We start from the raw sequence: 21,583 nt of genomic DNA, 5'->3' as shown, positions 1-21,583 counted from the left end.
ATTATGTAAGATCCATTTTACGAAAGCCATGCAGTAACATGTACAACTTGTTTCTTGCACATAAAGAATGATGATGAAAACTCGAGGGCGAGAGAGAGAGAGACGATTCTGCAATGCAATTTTACATTCATGGCAGAAAGAGAGCTTGGCAGCAACTAATGAAAAGAGCAAATAGATAATGTCCTTCTCAACCATATTTCCTCAGCAACTAATACAAGAGACAACATAGATATATTCTCAGCGATATAAAAGAGAGCAATGAAAAGACACACATATGGCATACCCTTAATAGGACAAATTCGGAATAACATACAAAACTATGAAAACTAATGGCTGCAAGAGAGTGGATAGAGCAAGGGAGCATTCGATTACATCATTTTTCTAAAACTTTTCACACAAGTTTTTTAAATCCTGTAACCGGTCCATGTCCTGCTCACTCAATATCTTACTCTGTTCACCGATACCAAGATTTGCCATGAGAAGGGAGACATGAGTAAGAAGCTCTCCGCCACGCCTAAGTTGTTGACCGTGCTCCGTCCATCCACATTGGCTTGCTGCATAACACAACATTTCTATCCACACTCGACTTATCATTCCCCATTTATCTTCACTAGTCCAGCTCTCCTCCGTTTCCAGGGCCTGCAACTTATGTGCAAGCACACACCCTTCAAGCAACACTACATTGTTTAGTTTTCCTCCATCTCCGGACTCAAACTCATCTAGCCTTGGATTCAACTCTGACTTCATCTCGTACAACACCTGACTGGCACTTTTTCCAACCAATCGCTCTGTCTTACTTATGGTTTCCCTTCTCTCATCAAAAAATGTTGTGGCAGACTCGCATATTTGTCGAAACAAAATCTGTCCAATCCCTTGGGGCAACATGAAAGGGCAGATGGCAAGAATATACATCATATAATCTGACAGCAACTTGCTCACCTTGGATTTGGAATTAGGATCAGAGGCCTTTTGATTTTTGTCAACATCATTATAGAAGCATATATCTGTTGCTACATGCCACAAAGCAATGCTGGTTTCAAACGGTACTTCATTCGCGGCGCAATGTTTGACATATTTGTCAGTACATCCACTCTTTTCTACCGCATGTTCACCTCTCCAAGTCAAGACTTGACTACGTACTTGAAATTTGGAATTCTGCTCTGCATTATCAACAACTAGTTTAGCATCTTGAAGGTGCTCAAAGATAAGTTGTTTCATTTTGATTGGTACGCCCTCCAAAACTGTGTGCTGATGTTTAGAATACATCTCGTAGATAGCCAGGAACCTAGGAATTCCAGTACACTTTGGCGGTTTCAATTTGAAACAAAACTCTATGACATTGAATTGGCCCATGGATTCAGACCACCTCTTTTCAAGGCTCAGATTTGATCGAAATGAAGAGATTGCTTGGTAGATAGTATACGCCAGTGGTCGCTCTTGCTTGCTTAACCAGTACAATGTCCAATCTGTAGAAACTTGTACAAAGATGGCATAGATCTCAAGTGCAATTGCTCCAGCACACAAGAAGTAAGTCAAATCTACATCAATGGTCAAATAAATCTTCTTATCAATGATGAAACAAAAGACCGTAAATGTGGAAATGTAGCAAACTAGCGAGATGGCTCGGAACATGACCCCCGTGAGAGAATGCACTACGATTGCCTTGGTGTACAGCACATCATACATAAAACCAATCTCAATCTCAATTAGCTTGAAGACATCTCCAAATGAATGGTCCTGAATCATAGTATCGGAAAGTTGAACATCCTTTTGTTCAATGATCTGATCTGTGTAAAAATGCCTGAACAACTTGAATAATGCATGACCTTCTTGGATATGTGTGGCTTTACGAATAGCAGCAGCATAGTTTAGTCTAACACGACCACTACTCTCATGATTCTCATTTTTAAAGGGAGTCAGAGCTGCAGTAATAGGGGGCAGAGATTCCCTAAGTCTCTCACTGCTAGCAGACCAGAGGGCCCAAGTCCTCTCTCCATATTTGATGATTCCGACAACAAACATTGGAATTGCTAGCAGTGAGAGGGGTAAGGAGCTTGATGTCCATGATCTTAGAAAGATGTATAAAGCGGCACTAACCTGAACAAGTAAACCCAAGAGGTGCCTTAGCCACAGCTCGTTGTCCTCCAACGAGTAAGCAGTGATGGTGTCCGGGCCACCAAGGTGCACCAGAAGAAACGGAGCCCAAAAAGCCATGATCGCCGGGCTGTTTGGATTTGAGGAACTTCCTTGAGCGCTGTTTGGAGTTAGTGAGTTCTGCAGACCATCTCCTTGGAATGTGGAGATCATTCCAAGCGCGACAGTAGCGAACCAATCTGCCGATAAGTAGGCCGTCCATGTGAGAATTCTCACCCAGCTTTGAGTACTGAACTTTCGCCGGCTTCCCAAGAGGATTAGGACTATTTGTAAGCAGAGACTACTTAGCACCATTACCCGGACGTCCCATTCGTTCCATAGTTTGTCCACACTTTGTGGAATAATTTGCACCATCTTTCCAATGGAGGTGGGATGCCGGCAAACACTAAATCCCCACTGTGTCTAGTGTCTATAAGAAATTTTCAGGGGAAAGACAAGGGATATTGGACAAGATAAACAATGAAGCCTCCTTAAGTCAACAATATATCATAATATGCGAAGTTCGAACCCACGTTGTCGATGGCAATCGTAATGTTCTTCATATGAAACGTTCAAATTATTCTAGCTAGCTACATTTCACTAGACTAGGTTTTGGCTAGTAGTCATTGTTAATTAGTTTGCCGTAATCATGTCCGAAACACACCGCATTAAACAAAGATGAAAGACTTTTGCCCTGTAATTAGTAAATGTCATAGAATACAATAGACCATAGATTGGTGCTTTTGTTCACATGCTACTATAGAATACAATAGACCATAGACTTTGACTAATTTTTTTTTTGAAGGGAGACTTTGACTAAATTTAGCTCCACCTCCATAGCGGCCAATCAACCATTTTCTGATGCAACTATAGGACCGCGAGAGATTCATTTTTTAGGCCATTTAAGGGATCAGTTAATAGATTAATTTTTCGATCACATATATGCATTTCGATCGTTAAGGTTTTAGGTCTATATGAGTAGATGACTTCTGCAAATTTTCAGCCAAATTAATAATCGTTAAAGACGTTCAAAACTGTGATTTACAATTATAAACATGAACAAGTTCAAGTTTGATAGATTTGGTTCATTCATGGATTCTTAGGAACTGAATGGTCGAGATGTCCATAAGTGATCGAAAAATAGGTCTCACAAAGAATCCTTTACATTGGGCAAAAATAGGAATCCCTTAGTGGAAGGGCTATATATATATAGCCCTTCTTGGCTGCGGATATCCGCACCTAAGCAAAAAGTGCGGATTTCCAGTTTTTCCCCACTTTCTGATCATATTTTCACATCTTAACCGTTCAGTTTTTAGATCCTAATGTATAGATCACTTATGCAAATTTTCAGCCAATTTGATGATCGTTAAGGCATCCAAAACTGCAATTTACCATTATAAACACGAACGGTTCCGGTTCGACAGATTCGGTTCGTTCGTGTAAATTGCAGTATTGGATGCCTTAACGATCATCAAATTGGCTGAAATTTTGTAGAGATGATCTATACATTAGGATCTAAAAACTGAACGGTTAAAATGTGAAAATATGATCGAAAAGTGGGTAAAAATGGGAAATCAGTACGTTTTGCTTAGGTGCGGATATCCGCACCTGAGCAAGGTTGTGTGTATATATATATATATATATATATATATATATATATATATATAATCATGAAATTATGCATTATGCATTATCTTCTTTTTTTTTTTTTTTGAGAAGAAGAAACGAATTTATTCCTTAAACAGAAACGTTACAACCATGGGGTTGACACAATGTATACTTTCCAACCTCCTTAGAATTTGAAGTCGAAGAAATACTCAACTCCCTAATTGATAACTCGACTAAAGTCTTATAATTAATGATAAGTGACAAGAGCCAATCAGACCCAACCTCTAACCAAACTAAACGCCCATTATTTTGGGCTACATAATTCGCAATTGCATGAGCAGCCATATTCCCTTCACGTCGAACATGATAGATGGTATTAATATTGAGAAGAGCCATGGTACTTTGAATGTCTTCAACAAGTCCTCCTTCAGGAGCCAAACATCTCTCTTTTGAATTAAGTAGATGAATAGCTTCCAAGCAATCTGACTCCACCACTACATTCCTCAGTCTTCGTTCTACCACCAAACCCAGACTAGCCTTAATTGCAAGTAATTCAGCCACCAAGGAGGACACTGGGTGTTGAAACTTTTCCCCACCAGCCACAATTAAAGAACCAAACTCATCCCTTATAATCGCCCCACCACCAAAACATCTATCATTAAAATAAGCTGCCCCATCACAATTTACCTTCAGCTGGCCACTTCTAGGAGGCTGCCACCTCCGTAAACTATCCAGACCCACCTCTTCCGCTGTCCTATATTCCACTCTAGCATGACAACCCATAGCTTCTTTAAAACTCTTCAGAAACTTCACCCCATTCTCATAAATGATATCAGAAGGCACAACAACTCCCTTATGATAACAATTATTCCTCTCATGCCAATTTAACCACAGCAACACAAAAGCTGTAACTCCTCTTCCCCAAGAGTAGAAAGAGCATGACGAAACAATTGAATAAAAGAAGGGAACTGACCAGATGACAATTTTGAGTAAAAACCCGCCCTTTCGAACACCGCAACACAACTCGAACAACCCCATATTGCGTGTTCAGGCGACTCTCTTCCCTGCTGGCATCTGAAACAACTCGCAGAATGAGCAATCCGTTTCCAGTGTCAGACCTCTATGCATGGGATATACCCCATAGAACACCTCCATAGAAAATGAATAACTTTTGGAGGCAATTTGAGCTTCCATAGATGCTTCTAGAAATTTCTAGGAGCTTGAACAATATTTGCAGCCTCCTCTCTATACTCCTCACATGCTAGCCAATATCCACTTTTCACTGTGTATCTACCATTCTTACAATAATTCCATATATATACATCAGGACGACGTGTAGCTCCCACTGTGATACTGCTAATTGCTTCACACTCATCTTCTGTAAACCAATAGTTAAGTGCTTCCATGTTCCAGCCTCCGTTATTGAGCAATGAGTCTGAAACCCGTAAGAACAGAGGAGCACCCTGCCTCAGAATTGGGCGGAAACTTGGCAGACCTGGCACCCATGGATCAATAAACACTCTGACATCCTTCCCATCTCATATCCTCCATCGAACACCCTTCTGTAGCAACTCTCTGCCCCATAAAAAAGATCTCCATAAATACGATGGACTTGATCCAAGCTTAGCTTCCATAAAATCGTCCCACAGAAAGTACTTCGCTTTCAACATACGAGCAACCAAAGAATCAGGATACATTATATCCTCCACAGCTGCTTCCCTAGTAGAGCCTGATTAAATAGAGATAATTCTCTAAATCCCAGTCCACCATCCTTTTTGCTGACACAAAGATCATCCCACTTTCGCCAATGTATACCCTTACCACCTTCCTTACCCCACCAAAATCTTGCCAAGCATTTATTAATATCATCACAAGTCCCCGCCGGCAATTGAAAAACACTCATAGTATAATTGGGAATTGCTTGTGCCACGACTTTAATAAGCACCTCTTTCCCTGCCTTAGAAAGCAGCTTCCCTTCCCATCCATGTACACGGTTCCAAACTCTATCAGGTAAGGATTGAAATAGCATTTTCTTGTCCTAACCCGTGACAGTTGGTAGACCAAGATAACGTTCATGACAAGGCACAACAGGCATGTCCAAAATAGCACTGCAGTCTTCCTTTATAGACGTTAGAGTTTTAGGGCTGAAGCAGATCGCTGACTTATATATGTTAATCTTTTGCCCCAAGGCTGCTTCATGGAGAGAGAAGATATTCTTTAAAGCCAAACAATCTGTTACTATAGCATCACAAAATAAGAGACTGTCATCTGCATAAAACAAATGAGAGACCGAAGGTGCACCTCTAGCTATAGCAACACCGTGAATTTGCTGCTCCAGTTCGGCTTTTCTGATCAAAGCTGAGAACCCTTCCGCAACAAACAGAAAAAGATACGAGGAGGTAGGATCCCCTTGTCTCAGCCCAAACGAAGGCTTTATTTTACCAAAAGGAGCTCCTTGCAACAGAATTGAATAAGTCACTGATTTCACACATTCCATAATAAGGAAGATAAATCTGTTAGGAAACCCCATAACCTCCATCATATGCTACAGAAAACCCCATTCAACCCGATCATAGGCCTTTGCCATATCTAACTTAAGAGCAATCTTTTGACGACTATCTTTCCCCCTTCTTTTCAAACAATGAATAATTTCAAAAGCTGCAATAACATTATCATGTATGAGCCGTTGAGACATAAGCACTTTGATTCTCAGCAATTACTTTCGGTAAGACAGACTTTAATCTATTAGCAAGAACCTTCGAAATTAGCTTATACACCACATTACACAAGCTAATCGGTCGATACTCCGTAACTTTCTTTGGACTCTGTACCTTTGGAACTAAAGCAATAAGTGAATGATTGAATTCAGCAACAGAACCATCTCCATTAAGAAAACTCAGACACACACCCACCACATCATTACCAACAATATTCCAGAACCGTTGAAAAAATCTTGCTGGCATACCGTCTGGCCCCGGAGATTTTGTTGGATTCATGCCCTTCAAAGCCAGCTCAATCTCCTCCCTACTATAAACTCGATCAAGACTCTCCTTTTACTGTGCATCCACTCTACTAGTAACAGCACTAAAAATCGTCTCATCCATAGAACCCTCTCCAGAAGTGAAAAGATTACGAAAGTAAGAGACAAAAACACGTGCAATTTTATGCACATCAGTCCTCCAACGATTGTCTTCTCCCAAGATACCACTAATTCGATTTGTTCTCCCTCTTTGCTTCGCCGTTTGATGAAAAAACTGAGTGTTTCTATCCCCACACTTGAACCAAGAAGCTCAAGCTCGTTGCTTCCACATCAATTCTTCCTTCTCCAAAACCCCATCAAGCAAACTTTCGACTTCTTTTCTTTTACATATCATATCAGTAGTAGGAGGTTGACATTGTAAGGCATCAAGCTCCTCATGCAAAGAGACCACCTTATTTTTAACAAAACCAAAAGTCTCCTGATTCCATCTCTTTAATCCACCCGCAACCTGTTCTAATCTTCCTAGAACAGAATTTGCTCCAGACAACCATTGCCGCTCTACCACACCCCTACATACTTCATGAGTTAACCACATATCTTCAAACAAAAATCTTCTCTTCCTTCTCCAATGTCCTCCACTAGATATCAGCGGATCGTTTTCAAAAAGCAAAGGACAATGGTCAGAAGACATTGATACCAGGTGGTGACAAGAAATACCACCCCATTGTTGAATTAGAGCTAGGTTACCAAATCCACGATCTAACCGCTCTTTTACATTTGCACCCCCCTCCCTTCTATTATCCCAAGTGTACTGAAATCCGGTAAAAGCAAACTCATAGAGCCCACAGTCCTCCACCACGTGAAAAAAGCCATCAATCTGACGTTGAGACCTCATCACAGCCCCTGTCTTCGCATTAAAATCCCCACAACACAACCAAGGTTCCGAGCAATCCCCTCTCAGAGATCGCAATAAATCCCAAGACAAGTGTCTCTGAGAAGTCTTTGGATGCCCATAAAACCCAGTAAAACGACATTTCTTCTTATCCTCCCAAGTCACCATTTCATTAATAAAATAAAAACTAGACGAGATATAATTAACAGACACTTTATTATTCCAAAATAAGCACAACCCTCCATGGGCACCCCCATTATCTTCATTCCTTCCTTCGCAGAGGACCCCATCCATCCTCAAACGAGTTTTCAACTTCCCTATTTGAGCCTCAGTCATCTTCGTCTCAATGAGAAAAATTAAATCCGACTTATGGACAGACAGGAAGTCCTTCAAATCACGGAACGTCCGGGCCCTTCCCATTCCCCGGACGTTCCAACATAACAGCCTCATTGTTCGTGGTGGGGCAGCCCCGCTGCTCCCACCACTTCAGAAGTACTCTCAACAAGTAACAACTTCTTTGTCGTAACATTATCTGTGGAGAAAAAATCCTCCTCTTTCTTTCTCTTCCCATTCTCCTCAACTAATGCAGTCTTATCCTCCTCCATAACCAATTTCAATTTCCTCCTCGCTGCCACCTTCAAGTTCTTCCTAGGGTGCTCCTTAATGGGTGATTTAAAAATACTCTGCTCACTTCCCATCTTGAACTCGAACAAACAAGGACTCGGCCGTAACCCATCCATGGGACTAGGCCCCAAATTCACCCCAGCAATATTCTCAATCTTCAAAAGGTTCAAAATCAGTCCTGGTCTCCTCAAAGGAATTTTGAAATAATGTCTCCAATCTTCTCAATGCATCAGCGGAGGCCTGCTCCCTCGAACATCTCCACCCCAGCTCTCCTCTCACCTTTCCAACTACAGGGACCACCTCTCCACCAAGAACATTAGTTACCCTTTCCGTCGTCGTCCCAGTTACACCCTTCTCCCCTTGAGCTTTCCCATAACGGCCCAACTCCTTCTGACATCCCACATGTTTTGCACCATCATTAATGTTCATCAACTCCCTACACCTATTGGTTTTCACAGGTGAAGAGGCAGTATCCTGTAAAGGACCTTCCAAACAAAAAGGGGGATTCTCAATCAAAAAATCTCTCTCACTCCTTCCAACCTCTGCCCTATGTTGTGTATGAACCCACGAATCAGAGCCACTATCCCCATCACTAGCTTCTCCCCCACCGTATCTTCCCACTCGGGTTCCCATCCGTTTTCCTTGCAAGTCCCATTCTGCTTTCAAAGAGGAAGGAAAGGGACGATCAACATCCGCTTTACCAACAATCTTTAGCTTATCATCACACACCCGAGTAGGATGTCAGCCCACATTCTTTGCAGAACTCTAGCAATCTTTCATACCTAAACGTCACCAGTTTCTCCCCTTCATTAAGGAAATCAACAAAGGTCCTTCGGAACAGGGCAATACCAATATCCATCCTAACCCTAACTCAAAGAAAACGCCCGATACAGTTCCCATCCTCTTCAGTTTTTACATCCAGAACAGTTCCCACCATACCTCCAACATCCTTGGCAACCTCCCGAGTGCGATACCGTAGGGGAACACCGTGTATTTGCACCCAAAAAACAATCGTAGAGAGGTTCACCATAGTAATCGCACTTGTGTCAGATAATCGACCCATCACTACCAGCGATTTATCAAAGTCCCATGGCTAGCTCACGATGAAGGACAATCATGAGATCATCTTCACATAAAAACCGGGCTAGGAAACGATCATCCTCCACATCACTTATGAAAACCCCATGACCACCTCCCCATAGCTTGGTAAACAGGTCAATAAAATCATGGTGCCGGAACATGCGTGGGGTTACCACCTTGCAGACCAACACAAATTTGTACCTAATGGCAGATTGTGCAGCAGCGCCACCAATCTTTAAGCCCTTAGCTTCCCTCTCTGACAGAACCAAAGCACCAGCAAAACAACGCTCCATCTCGTCCATTTGAACCCACAACCGCCAAAACCAATCAGATAAATAGATTCTACACCGTCTCAATCTACACCAGACCAGCCTACTCCGCAAAAACCAAGAATCAGAGCCTAAAGAAGACGGCGCAACCACCAAAAACCCTAAGAAAACCAAACCCTAGCAGACCCTAGTTCCTTGCCCTCTAGGAGTAATAAAGTTTTATTTACTCTGTCATTCCTAATTAATGAACCTTAAATCTCTTTTGGCTGATCAAAAGATAAATTAAGAAATAGGTCAAGTTTTAATTAATTTTCTTTTATTTTTACAAATTATCGACTATTACTTAAGATAAAATAAATAATGCAAATCAATCTAAATTTTAGCTCTTTTGAATTGAATTGTTAAACATCAAACCTAACAAATATCAGGTTGGCTGCTCTTTTTGAATTGAGAAAAACAGAGGAGTAACCTCAAAGGTCACTAGCCTACAATTGACCTTAGCCTAACATTAACAAAATGAAAGATATTCAAAAGCTGCATGTGTGAATAGACTGATTATTGGGAGATTAACATGAGCAGGGAGTGCTATCATGCATCAGTAATTTCCAAGATTGACACAAAATTGGAATAGTATATATCACTCTAGTGTCCATATGTTGTATCAATTAAGGTGCGTCTACGTGAATAAAATAATATCTTTTACCATATGTAACATTTACTGCTATTTATATATATATGGCCATTCTACTAAGAGATTTTTTTGGCCAATTGAAGAGATCTTATGTGAGACTCACTTTTCGATCACATATCGGCTTCTCGATCGTTCAATTCTTAAAACTCCATGAATAGATCACTTATGCAAATTTTTAGCCCAATTGATGATCGTTAAGGTACTAAACTAGAACAAATCAATGGACGAATCAAATCTGTCCAACCTGAACCGTTCACGTTTATAATTGTAAATCACAGTTTTGCATGCCTTAACGATAATCAATTTGACTTCAAATTTGCAAATTTGATCTACACATAGGGACCTAAAAATTTGCTAGAGCACTTATGCAAATTTTCAGCCAATTTGATAAATGTTAAGGTATCGAACTTGATAAAATCAATGGACAAACCGAATATCGCCAACCTGAATCGTTCGTGTTCATAATTAGTAAATCACAATTATGATTACCGAATTTATCATCAATTTGGCTGAAAATTTACAAAATTGATCTATACATAGGAACCTAAAAACTGAACGGTAGAGATGTCGATTTGTGACCGAAAAGTTCGTCTGATAAGCGAGATCGTGGCTTACAATTATAGCTTCCATACCTGTTTATTTTGGACCGTCTCCCAGATAAAGAAAGAACAAAAGTCAAAGAAAAGGCAGCGAGTCAAATGTCATATCAAGATTTATCTAGTACCTCAACCCTTAAAATAATAAAAAAAAAAAATAATAAAGACATCCCTTACTAGTGCCCCCTTTCTCTAGGGTCTTGGGCTGTCGCTAAGCTGCCCTTGGGAAAGGCCGGGCCTGACCTCAACTTCAATTACCTCCAATCCAAGTCCTGCAAACGGGTGCAAAGTAACTCGAGAATTCACCAATACACTTTTCCATCCAGCTAACTTAGATTATCCAAGTGATTTGAGTACGTCTTTGAGCCCAGCTTCTAAGGAAGAAACTGTTGATATTAGTTACCCCAACAATCCTGTTATCAAGTACATAGTGATATTCCCTGTTTTTTTTTACCTGGATAATTAAGTGATATTTTTCTGGATGAAGACCTGGAGAACGAGAGCTCCAACCTTTTTCTTTTTAAATGTTTTCACTTTGTATATAAATATAAACCCCAACATAAAATATCACAAGCAAGCTTGTGGCTTGGCGGGTAAGGTTGGAGCTTGCATTTGAGTGATCAAGTGTTTGATCCTTGCTAACTGCACTAAAGTAGCAGTGTTTTGAATTACGACTAAATACTGTTTAGTCCTTGATCTTTTGACCATAAAACACTTCAGTCCCTGCCCTTCTAATTTCACACGTTTAGTCCCTGTACTTCAAAATTTCAGACCAATAAGTCCTTGCCGTCTAAAAGTCACGGCGAAATGTCTATTATGCCCTCAGGTCTTTTTTTTTTAAATAAATTTATTCCTTTCTCTTTTATTTATTTATTCTTTTTTCTTTATTTTATTTATTCTTTTTTTTTTCAAACAGAAAGAAAGAAAGGGAAAAAAAACAGAAAAAAATAAATAGAAAGAAAGAAAGGGAAAAAAAAAAAAATCTTTTTCCAAAAAAAAATAAAATAATTAATTAATTAAAAAAAAGAACTGAGGGCATAATAGACATTTCTCCACGACTTTTAGACGGCAAGGACCTATTGGTCTGAAATTTTGAAGTACAGGGACTAAACGTGTGAAATTAGAAGGTCAGGGACTGAAGTGTTTTATGGTCAAAAGCTCAAGGACTAAATAGTATTTAGTCCTTTGAATTACATGGAGTTTGATTGAAATTAAATCTTGGTAGAAACTTCTGCTTGTCCACTTGTCTGGGGATGATAGGGCGTTGAAACCCTATGTGTAACGTTGTACTTCTTGAACAAAGCAGCTATGGTCTTGTTGCAAAAGTGTGTCCCTCCATCACTATTAATTGCTCTTGGCATTCCAAACCTTGCAAAGATGTTAGTCTTTATAAATTCTGAAACAACTTGAGAATCATTAGTCTCGGTGGCTTTTGCTTCCACCCATTTCGACACATAATCAACAGCAAGCAAGATATATAGAAAACCATAAGAGGAAGGAAAAGGTCCCATGAAATCAATTCCCCACACATCAAAAATTTCGACAATGAGTATATTGGTTAAGGGCATTTGATTTGAAGGTCCTAAGTTTCCAGTTCTCTAACACGTATCACAAGTCATACAATAAGCATGTGCATCTTTAAACAACGAAGGCCAATAGAAACCGGATTCTAATACCTTTAATGCAGTTTTCTGAGAACCAAAATGACCCCCACAATTTTTAGCATGGCAAAAAGACAGGATATCATTAAATTCAGATTTATCAACACATCGTCTAACTATGCCATCATTACCAATTTTCCACAAGTAAGGATCATCCCACACAAATTGCCTAGCAGTTTTTCTAAGTTTAGCTTGCATGTGACTTGACAAATTACTAGGGATTTTCTTGGTAATCAAGAAATTAACAAAATCTGTGTACCAAGGGCTACTTACCTCTATTCCGAAGAGTTGTTCATCCGGAAATGTTTCCACCAAAGGTAGTGCGTCTTCATCATGAATGATGCGGCTCAAGTGATCTGCCACCACATTTTCGCTTCCCTTCTTGTCTTTGATTTCCACATTAAACTCTTGTAGAAGAAGGATCCAACGTATCAGCCTTGGCTTTGCCTCCTTTTTCGAAAGTAGATATTTCAAAGCTGCATGATCAGAGAAAACAGTCACTTTAGTTCCAAGTAAATAAGATCTAAATTTTTCTAAAGCGAACACAACAGCTAAAAGTTCTTTTTCTGTAGTGGAATAATTCAATTGAGCATCATTCAAAGTTCTAGAAGCACAGTATATAGCGTGCGGTCTTTTGTCCTTTCTTTGACCAAGGACAGCTCCCACTGCATAGTCAGAGGCGTCACACATAAGCTCAAATGGAAGGGACCAATCTGGCGGTTGCATGATAGGAGCAGTAGTTAACAACTCCTTGAGTTTTTCGAAAGCTTGCTTGCACTCCTCATCAAAGACAAACGCCACCTCCTTTTGCAACAACTGGCATAGGGGTCATGAGATTTGAGAGAAATCCTTAATAAAGCGCCTGTAGAATCCTGCATGTCCAAGAAAAGAACGAACCTCTCTCACAGAAGTGGGAGGGGGTAAGTATCTAACAGAATCTACTTTAGCTTTATCTACTTCAATTCCCCTAGCAGATACAATATGCCCTAAAACTATACCTTGAGTTACCATAAAATGACATTTTTCCCAATTCAAAACAAGGTTAGTTTCAATGCATCTTTCCAAAATCAATTCAAGATTATTAAGGCAATTATCGAAATCTCTTCCAAAAACTGAAAAATCATCCATAAACACTTCAATAATCTTTTCAACGAAGTCAGAAAATATGGAAAGCATGCATCTTTGGAACGTACCTGGGGCGTTACAAAGTCCAAATGACATTCTACGATATGCAAAAGTGCCAAAAAGGCAAGTGAAAGTAGTTTTCTCTTGATCCTCTTGAGCTATCCAAATTTGGTTATATCCAGAATATCCATCAAGAAAACAATAGAAATAATGATCAGCTAACCTCTCAAGCATTTGATCAATGAAGGGCAATGGGAAGTGGTCTTTCCTTGTGGTGGCGTTGAGCTTTCTGTAGTCAATACAAACTCTGTGTCCAGTCACGGTCCTTTGTGGCACAAGCTCGTTCTCCTCATTCTTCACAACCGTGATTCCACTCTTCTTTGGCACTACTTGCATAGGTGAAACCCACCTACTATCCGAAATGGGGTAGATGACTCCACAATCCAAGAGCTTTATCACCTCCTTCTTGACTACTTCCATCATTTGAGGGTTGAGGCGCCTTTGGGCCTCTACTGTGGGTTTTGCCCCCTCCTCAAGAAGTATTCTGTGGACACAACGTGTAGGGCTAATTCCCTTGATATCTGCCAGAGTCCATCCAATAGCAGTCTTGTGTTTCCTCAATATATCCACCAACTTACCCTCTTGCTCAACCGTGAGCTTTGAAGACACAATTACTGGCAAGGTGTCGTTATCTCCCAAAAAGGCATACTTCAAGTGATCTGGAAGCGGTTTAAGTTCAAGTGTAGGTGCCTGAATCACTGAAGGGACAGATTTGTTAGTAGATAACTGAATTGACAAAGGTTTAGGAACTTTACCTACAATGGGTGGCGTTAACTCAAGAAAAGCCACACTCTCAAGAACTTTGTCATCCAAAACATCCTCCATGGCTTCCTTTAATGGGATTTCCTTACCTTTGCTAGAGTAACCAATTCCTTTTTCCATGGTGGTGAGCAGAGTATCCTCATTCATTACTTCAAATATTTTCTGTGCAAGAGAGTCCAGAAGATCAGTAGTACTAACAGAGTAATCATTAGAGAAGGGATACCTCATAGCTTCAAAAACGTTGAAGCTAATAACTTCACCATCAAATTCCATAGTCAAGGAGCCATTAAACACATCAATCTTGGTCCTAACTGTTCTCATGAAGGGTCTTCCAAGCAAAAATAGTGTCGAGTTCTGAGGAGACTCCCCCATTTCCAAGACATAAAAGTCTGCAGGAAAGATCAAGCTATTTACCTGCACAAGGACATCCTCAACATACACTACCACAAAAGTGGGCTAAGGCCACCATTTTCTGGGCACTAATCGGGTAATGGTGTCTGTGGGAGATATTTGGACTGGGTGTGTACTTGCATGGTCTCACTATTACTTATAATAGTGTGTAAGCATTTGTTATTAATAGATGGTAACCTCATGTTTACCCATATTGGTGCCGATGCATTTTAGGCTGGATATAAATCATATAATGGGGGGTTTGGTTCTTTTATAAATTATTTTTTATTTCTGAAAAGTGGTCCTTTTATTTGTTTATATCCCAAACTATTGATCGAACTCCTCTTTCTCTCTTAAGTTGCTTAATATAATATGCAACTTCTTTCTCAAAAAAAAAAAATGTTCTTAATGTTCTTTCCCAAACCCTATTTCTGTTCATGCTTGTAGACCTATTTCTGTTGAGAATAATAAGATCTGTGGACCTATGTCTCTCCCAATTTCCTTCAATGGGTCTCCCATCTCAAGTCTCGATCCGAGATCATCGGCCTCATCTCTGCTCATCATTTGGCATCATCCTCCGCCCCAAAACGGTATTATTTTCTTTCAATTGGGTAAAAAGCTGGCTTTTTTCGTTGAATCTTACAACAACTTCCTCATCTGACACTTACACTTACATGGTGTTGTGAGCATGTGGTTTTTAACCCATCAAATTGATCTTCTGGGTTTCTTTAATATCGGAAAAGGTTGAGTCTTTCCTGCAGAAAAGCTACGGTTTGTATCTGATGAGTTCCAATACTGCGCCGTCGAGCTCAGGAGGCGCTAGATCTGCCGATTCAGCTGCTCCCAGGAGGTCCAAGCGGCCTAAATGTAAATTTTTCTTCTCCAAGAATTTAGATTTTTGCTTCTTTTGGGGTTTTCAGTTCATATAGGAAATACCTAGATGGAGATTTTGTTTGTTTCTGCCTTCGTGTTTCGGTTTTCGATTAGCTAGATGTTCGTATTTGTTAGGTTTAGGAGTTTCCTTGAAGTTGATTATGTCTGATTTTGGTAGTCGAATTTGTGAAAGTGAGTTTTTGAGATAGTTTCATGTTATTTAAGAAGACTCAACTTGTACAGATTCAAGAAAAAAGATGTGGTGGTTTTAGAATGCTAAACATTTAAGTTTGAAGCATATAACATCTGGCAGCCCAACATAGATAATGCACTATTACTGTAATCAGTTCTTGGAAGATGTGGTAACTGATTTTGGAAATCTTTTATGTGATTCCAGTTTACCTATGTGAAAGACTAGTTGATGCAACATAATTACCAATTGCAAAGAGCCCCAGTTTAGTGCCTTGGTAAATAGTTAGGTTCTTAGTAACCTTATGATTAATCATAAACTGAGAGGTATCTTGAAAATTTAATCCTTTCAGATTCAAGATTTACTCAACAGGAACTTCCAGCATGCAAGCCAATTCTCACGCCAAATTGGGTAGGCTTTCTACCAAAAAATCATATGTCTGCCTGGTATCCATATACCTGTTAGAATTCCAACTGCACTCTTTATATGCTTGTGCTTGTAGGTAATCTCAGCATTCATGCTCGTTGCAATCGTTTTTATAAACATCGGAGTTGCTACCCTATTTGCTTCCCGAGATGTATGTTCAAGTGAAACCCAATTTGATGCATAACTGTATTCTTTTCTAGCTCTACATGTCCTTAATCAGGAACATCTTTTATCAGGTTGTTGAAATTGTTGATCGATATGAAGCTGATTGCATACCAGCATCCTCTAGAAGTGTTAAGGTGATATACATCCAGACCTGAGGAAATAAAACATGCAACAGAACTCTGATGGTAAGACCTTCTTTCATTAATATCAAAGGACTGTAATTTCTCCATCCAATTGGAGGCTTGCTTGTTGTTATCCTCCTTCAAATATTTTGATTGGGAGGCAGCAATATTCCATTTGAGCTAATACTTACATCATTATGTCTCATCTCATTCTTATTGTTTCCAAATTCTTTTGGAAACTTTAAACTGTGATGGAAGCCAAACTTTAGTAGATGCAGTGTGGCAAAAAGTAACTATGGTGGTGTTGATGAAGGTCGTGATTGTGCTTGATTAATCAGAAAACAAGGAGCACCAATCCTAGAAAATAGCCTGCTAATTGATATATCCAATTCCGTTATATCATTCTTGGCCTCCAAACTACAATTTTGTTTCTGATTTGTTGATTGTCAATATGGCTCTGTTACTTTCAGGAATCCATGGTCAACATTGATCTACCAATGACATGAATAGCAGGGTATGTATTTTTTCTTCTTTGTCAAATTGGATATGCACCAAGCTTATGTTTTTGTATTTCAAAAGTTATTATCACTTCATGTTAACATTGTCTGATGTAGTAGCTCGTGATTGAAGGAGAAGATGGATAGTGTCGCTGCTAGTATAGGAACATTTCAACTTCCAAGTAGTTTAACGTACATGCATCAACTTCTAGATAGTTTTATGTATGCAGAATATTTTGTATTCAACTAGGAGTATTGTTGATCAGAAGGGAGTGCTTTGGATCCACATGAAATGATTTCATATTTGAATTATTATTTTTTTTTTAATTTGAAATTTCTGAAGTCACCATTGTCAACAATGGTGTGAAATAGAATAAGTTTTTAAAATCAATTTGAGGCACCATTGGCATGGTAGGACCCACAATTCTAAGGCACCAAAATTCTGATAGTGTCTCTTTGGGTATATGTCACGACAGCAAAGGAAACCAACCCCATAATAGTGTCTAAAGTGGTGGCTATTGGGTTTTCACACCAATGATTGGAGTCTATTGTATCAATACACACTATTTGGAATGGTGTGTATTGCCCAGTTTTGTTGTAGTGATACCCTTTCGGATAAGCATTAGATCTGTCAGCTAATTGGATAATCACATTATCAGATTTAAGCTCACCTAGGTCGAGAGTTTCATAAATACTATAAGGCATAACATTTATAGAAGCTCCTAGATCTAGCATCATATTTTCGAATTTAGTGTTACCAATAGTGCAAGGGATAGAAAAACTTCCTTGATCTTTTAGCTTTGGTGGAAGCTTTCTCTGAATGACAGCTGAGATGTTTTCAGACATTTTTACTACCTTTTTCTCACGTGTACGTCTCCTTGTGGTGTAGAGCTCCTTCAAGTACTTAGCGTACTTAGGGATTTGAATAAGGCACTCAATTAGAGGTATGTTGACTTGTACCTTCTTAAAAATCTCCAAAATTGCTTTTTCCTCCTCCTCCTTCTTTGATTTTGCAAATCTGGTTGGAAATGGAATAGGAGGAGATGGATTAGCAAAAACTGAACTTTGCAAGTTAAGATCGTTACCTTTCAATGGTTCAGACATTGGAGTTACTTGTGTCTCAACCTGAGATGTAGCAGGGTCCTTCTCAAGTACCCTATTGGAGGACTCAACATTATCCTCTTCTTCTCCAATCACGGCTTGGGCCTTCTTACCTTTCTTTGGTGGATCAACAAGTGTACGTCCACTTCTTGTTGTGACAGCCTTAGCAAATTGGGGTTTTGGGTCTGACATTATACCCATGAAGCTCAAAACTTGACTCATTTGTTCCTTCAATTCTAAGATGTCCTTACTATGACCTTGTTGACTTTCCACAAGTGCTTGAGTAGAACTTGTTAAAGCTTCAAAAATCTTATCATAATTAAGGTTAGAAATCGAATCAAAATTTGAAGAAACTTGAGGTGTTTGAAAACCTTGTTGAACATAACCATTAACACTGTTGCAATCGTCCCAGTCTTTGGAGATTGCTTTTCCATGAATGCTAAGTACCTGGCTCACAATTGAAGTAAGTTTGTTAAGCTTTTCATCCAAAAGATCATAAGTACTTACCTCACTTACCCTCTGCGTTGAATTACCAAGGCCTTCATATTGTTGAGCATTAATAGCACGGTTGGCGATCAATTTCATTCCCTCTGATGGTGTTTTGTCTACAAAAGCCCCACCACTAGAAGCATCTAGCATTTGTCTATCCAACTGGGTGAGTCCTTCATAGAAGAATTGGAGGAGATTGCTGTTCTTGAAGTTATGTTGTGGACATTGTGAAAACAAGGCCTTGAACCTCTCATAATAAACTGGATAAGTCTCATGCACATCTTGAGTAATTCCTGTGATTTTCTTCCTAAGCATGATCACACGGGAAGTGGGAAAATACTTTTCCAAAAATGCTTTCCTTAATCTTGTCCAAGATGTAATATGTCCTTTAGGCAGCTCATATAACCAATCCTTAGCACGCTCTTCTAGAGAAAATGGAAATGTCTTTCACTTGAAAATTTCTTCATCAACCTCCTGGGGCGTCATACTTGAGCAAACAAAGAGAACCTCCTTCAAGTGCTTGTTAGGATCTTCAACGTTAAGGCCATGGAAAATGGGCAGTGCTTGTAGTAATCCAGATTTCATTTCAAAATGAGCAGACTTCCCATTTTCAGCAGCAGGATATATGATTGCATTAGGGAGCCCACCAGGTACATTGGAGGACACAAGGTCTTTAATAGACTGAGTTTCTTCAGCCATTTGATTTTCCTGGAATTCAAAGAATAAGTTAGTAAAATAGAATTAAAGAAAAACACAAGTATAAGGTTTAACTATACATGTCACACGAAATTTACAAGTATTTTGTAGGGTATAACTTTACAATTTTACAAATGTATTTTTCGCTTCTTCCAATGTTTAATAAAAACAAAAATTCGATTATAAATCCAAAATCAAGGTTGGAACGTGCGGCCCAAGTATAGTCGCCTAGACACAAACTTCCCTTCAAATCCTTTGGGCAACCTTACTGAAATGGCCAGGTGGGGGAGGACGAACACAAGAGGTAGAATTCATTTTGGCTTGGGCTACTCCCACATAGTGGTTTATGCCCAATTGTATGCACTTCTGAATTCAAAACCCGTTATGGACGTTGTCCCCTTTCTAGACACCACTTCACATAGGCTATACTTACTTAGATAAGAAAATTCATAAGCGTGAAGACAGTTCAACAAGTGTTAATAAAGCCCACCCTCAACCTTAAGGGACCTGAACTAGGTGCCTTTAAAGGGTTTAGGCCAATATTAACAAAAGAGACTTCACCTATTTCCAAAATTAATTTCAAACTTATAATAAAACTCTTATTTCTACCAAATATCATCATAAACGAAAAACACAAAACAAATTAATTTTTTTACGATTTCACATATATATTCACAATATTGACGCAACAAATGCAAAAAGACTTTTCAATCCCCGATAACGGCGCCAAAAATTGATGAGCTCAAAATGAGTTCTCAAAATTAACCCTGTTGTCAATTGTTAGTATATAGCAAATAGGGATCGTTCTGTCCGGGGATTGAGGGTGCTCCTGTCATTTAAGCATCAAAGAAATAATATTAATATAATTGCACAATATTTACAAAAATATACAAGGGATAAGGGGGGTTTCGAAATTTGTTTTGTTTTCTAAACTTATTATCTAACTAACTAATTACAATGACCAATCAACCAAGAATCAAGATAAGATGGACGGATGAGAATGTGTGATGTAATTAACAACCTTTAACACGAATCCAAGGACACAAATCATAATTTTCGAATCAAACACATACTTGAACGAAATCAATCAAGAACAAACCATGAACGCATGCATAAGTTTTTATTACTTTCCTTAGTTAAATTAACTAGATGAACGCACCATAATTAACCCTATTAAACGTGTTATGCTAGTGAGTGACCAATCCAATAACAAACACATTCAACGCATTAAACACTTAGAAAGTTTGATTAATTTAAGAAAAACACACAAGTTAGAACGCTAATCGAGCATGCAATTCTCTTTGTTGATTTACCTAAGTAATTATAGGTTTTCCACTTTAATTAACAAGACCTAGGACGCTAGCATCTTATTATGAATTCAATCATGCAACTCGAAACCTAAGTTGGTCAACAAAGAAATCGAAACATGAAAGATGGGATTGAAGAACAAAACCAACAAACATTCAAGAACATATAAAGATTTCGAAAACTATAAATCTGAAAATCCTAAAACTAAATCATGCTTCAAGGTTAATGGAAATTAATCATCAAAACATATACTTTAATCTAACATGAAATCGCATCATCCAAGAAAACCAAAAAGATAGAACGCTACACAATTTGATTTCAAAGTTACAAGAAAGCAAAACCGAAAACAAAGTTCTAAGGTTCATGGTTACACTTTTAGAGGAACTTCAAGAACGCAAGAAGATCTTCAAAGGTGGTGGACAGCAAGGATGATCATGGCAAGGATGGAGGATGGAAAGAGAACTTGCTTCACGGCTTCAAAACCTTGAACACTTGGAGAGGCCGAAACTTTGAGAGAGTAGAGGGAGGTATTGCGATTTTGATTCAGGGTTTCATGATGATCTTCACGGAAATTTATCCCCTCCTTTATATAGAGCACGGCCTAGGGTTTACTTCCCTAAGAAATCTCTCTTATGTGACATCATTCAACCAATGAGAAAATTCAATTTTGAATTAGAGAACAAGTCACCTTATCTTTGGCCGAATTCTCCATGTATCTAGTCTCTATTTCGGCTTCCTTGTATGTAGAATCATAATTCAATTCTTCTTCCTCTATGTTACACCCCGTATTTATCAATTTAGGGGTTGCTAGAAGTTGACTTTTTATGGGTTAACAATTTGAGAAA

At 39.0% G+C, this 21,583-nt stretch overlaps 2 protein-coding genes across 5 annotated transcripts; one reads left to right on the top strand and one right to left on the bottom strand.

The window, feature by feature from the left end:
- Nucleotides 1–381: 381 nt before the first annotated feature.
- Nucleotides 382–2,508, bottom strand: LOC133730387 (uncharacterized). The gene has a single exon (XM_062157987.1). The coding sequence runs from the start codon at nucleotides 2,506–2,508 to the stop codon at nucleotides 382–384; it is 2,127 nt and encodes a 708-aa protein (XP_062013971.1).
- A 12,777-nt stretch (nucleotides 2,509–15,285) lies between these two features.
- Nucleotides 15,286–17,588, top strand: LOC133728017 (ALA-interacting subunit 3-like). Of its 4 annotated transcripts, none has more exons than XR_009855508.1 (6): nucleotides 15,286–15,738; nucleotides 16,287–16,345; nucleotides 16,437–16,511; nucleotides 16,597–16,710; nucleotides 17,118–17,161; nucleotides 17,265–17,588. XR_009855508.1 is itself a non-coding variant. In XM_062155439.1 (6 exons), the coding sequence occupies exons 1-5, from the start codon at nucleotides 15,309–15,311 to the stop codon at nucleotides 16,678–16,680; spliced, it is 477 nt and encodes a 158-aa protein (XP_062011423.1). In that variant the 5' UTR covers nucleotides 15,286–15,308; the 3' UTR covers nucleotides 16,681–16,710; nucleotides 17,118–17,198. The 4 variants fall into 4 exon arrangements, 2 of the variants coding, with proteins under 2 accessions (XP_062011423.1, XP_062011422.1); XR_009855509.1 differs by having other exon boundaries at nucleotides 17,262–17,588; XM_062155439.1 differs by lacking the exon at nucleotides 17,265–17,588 and having other exon boundaries at nucleotides 15,286–15,461; nucleotides 15,633–15,738; nucleotides 17,118–17,198.
- The last annotated feature ends 3,995 nt before the right edge of the window (nucleotides 17,589–21,583 follow it).

Source organism: Rosa rugosa, chromosome 2 (genome assembly GCF_958449725.1).
Source record: "Rosa rugosa chromosome 2, drRosRugo1.1, whole genome shotgun sequence".
Taxonomy (NCBI): Eukaryota; Viridiplantae; Streptophyta; class Magnoliopsida; order Rosales; family Rosaceae; genus Rosa; species Rosa rugosa.
This window is presented reverse-complemented; position numbering and strand designations above follow the sequence as displayed.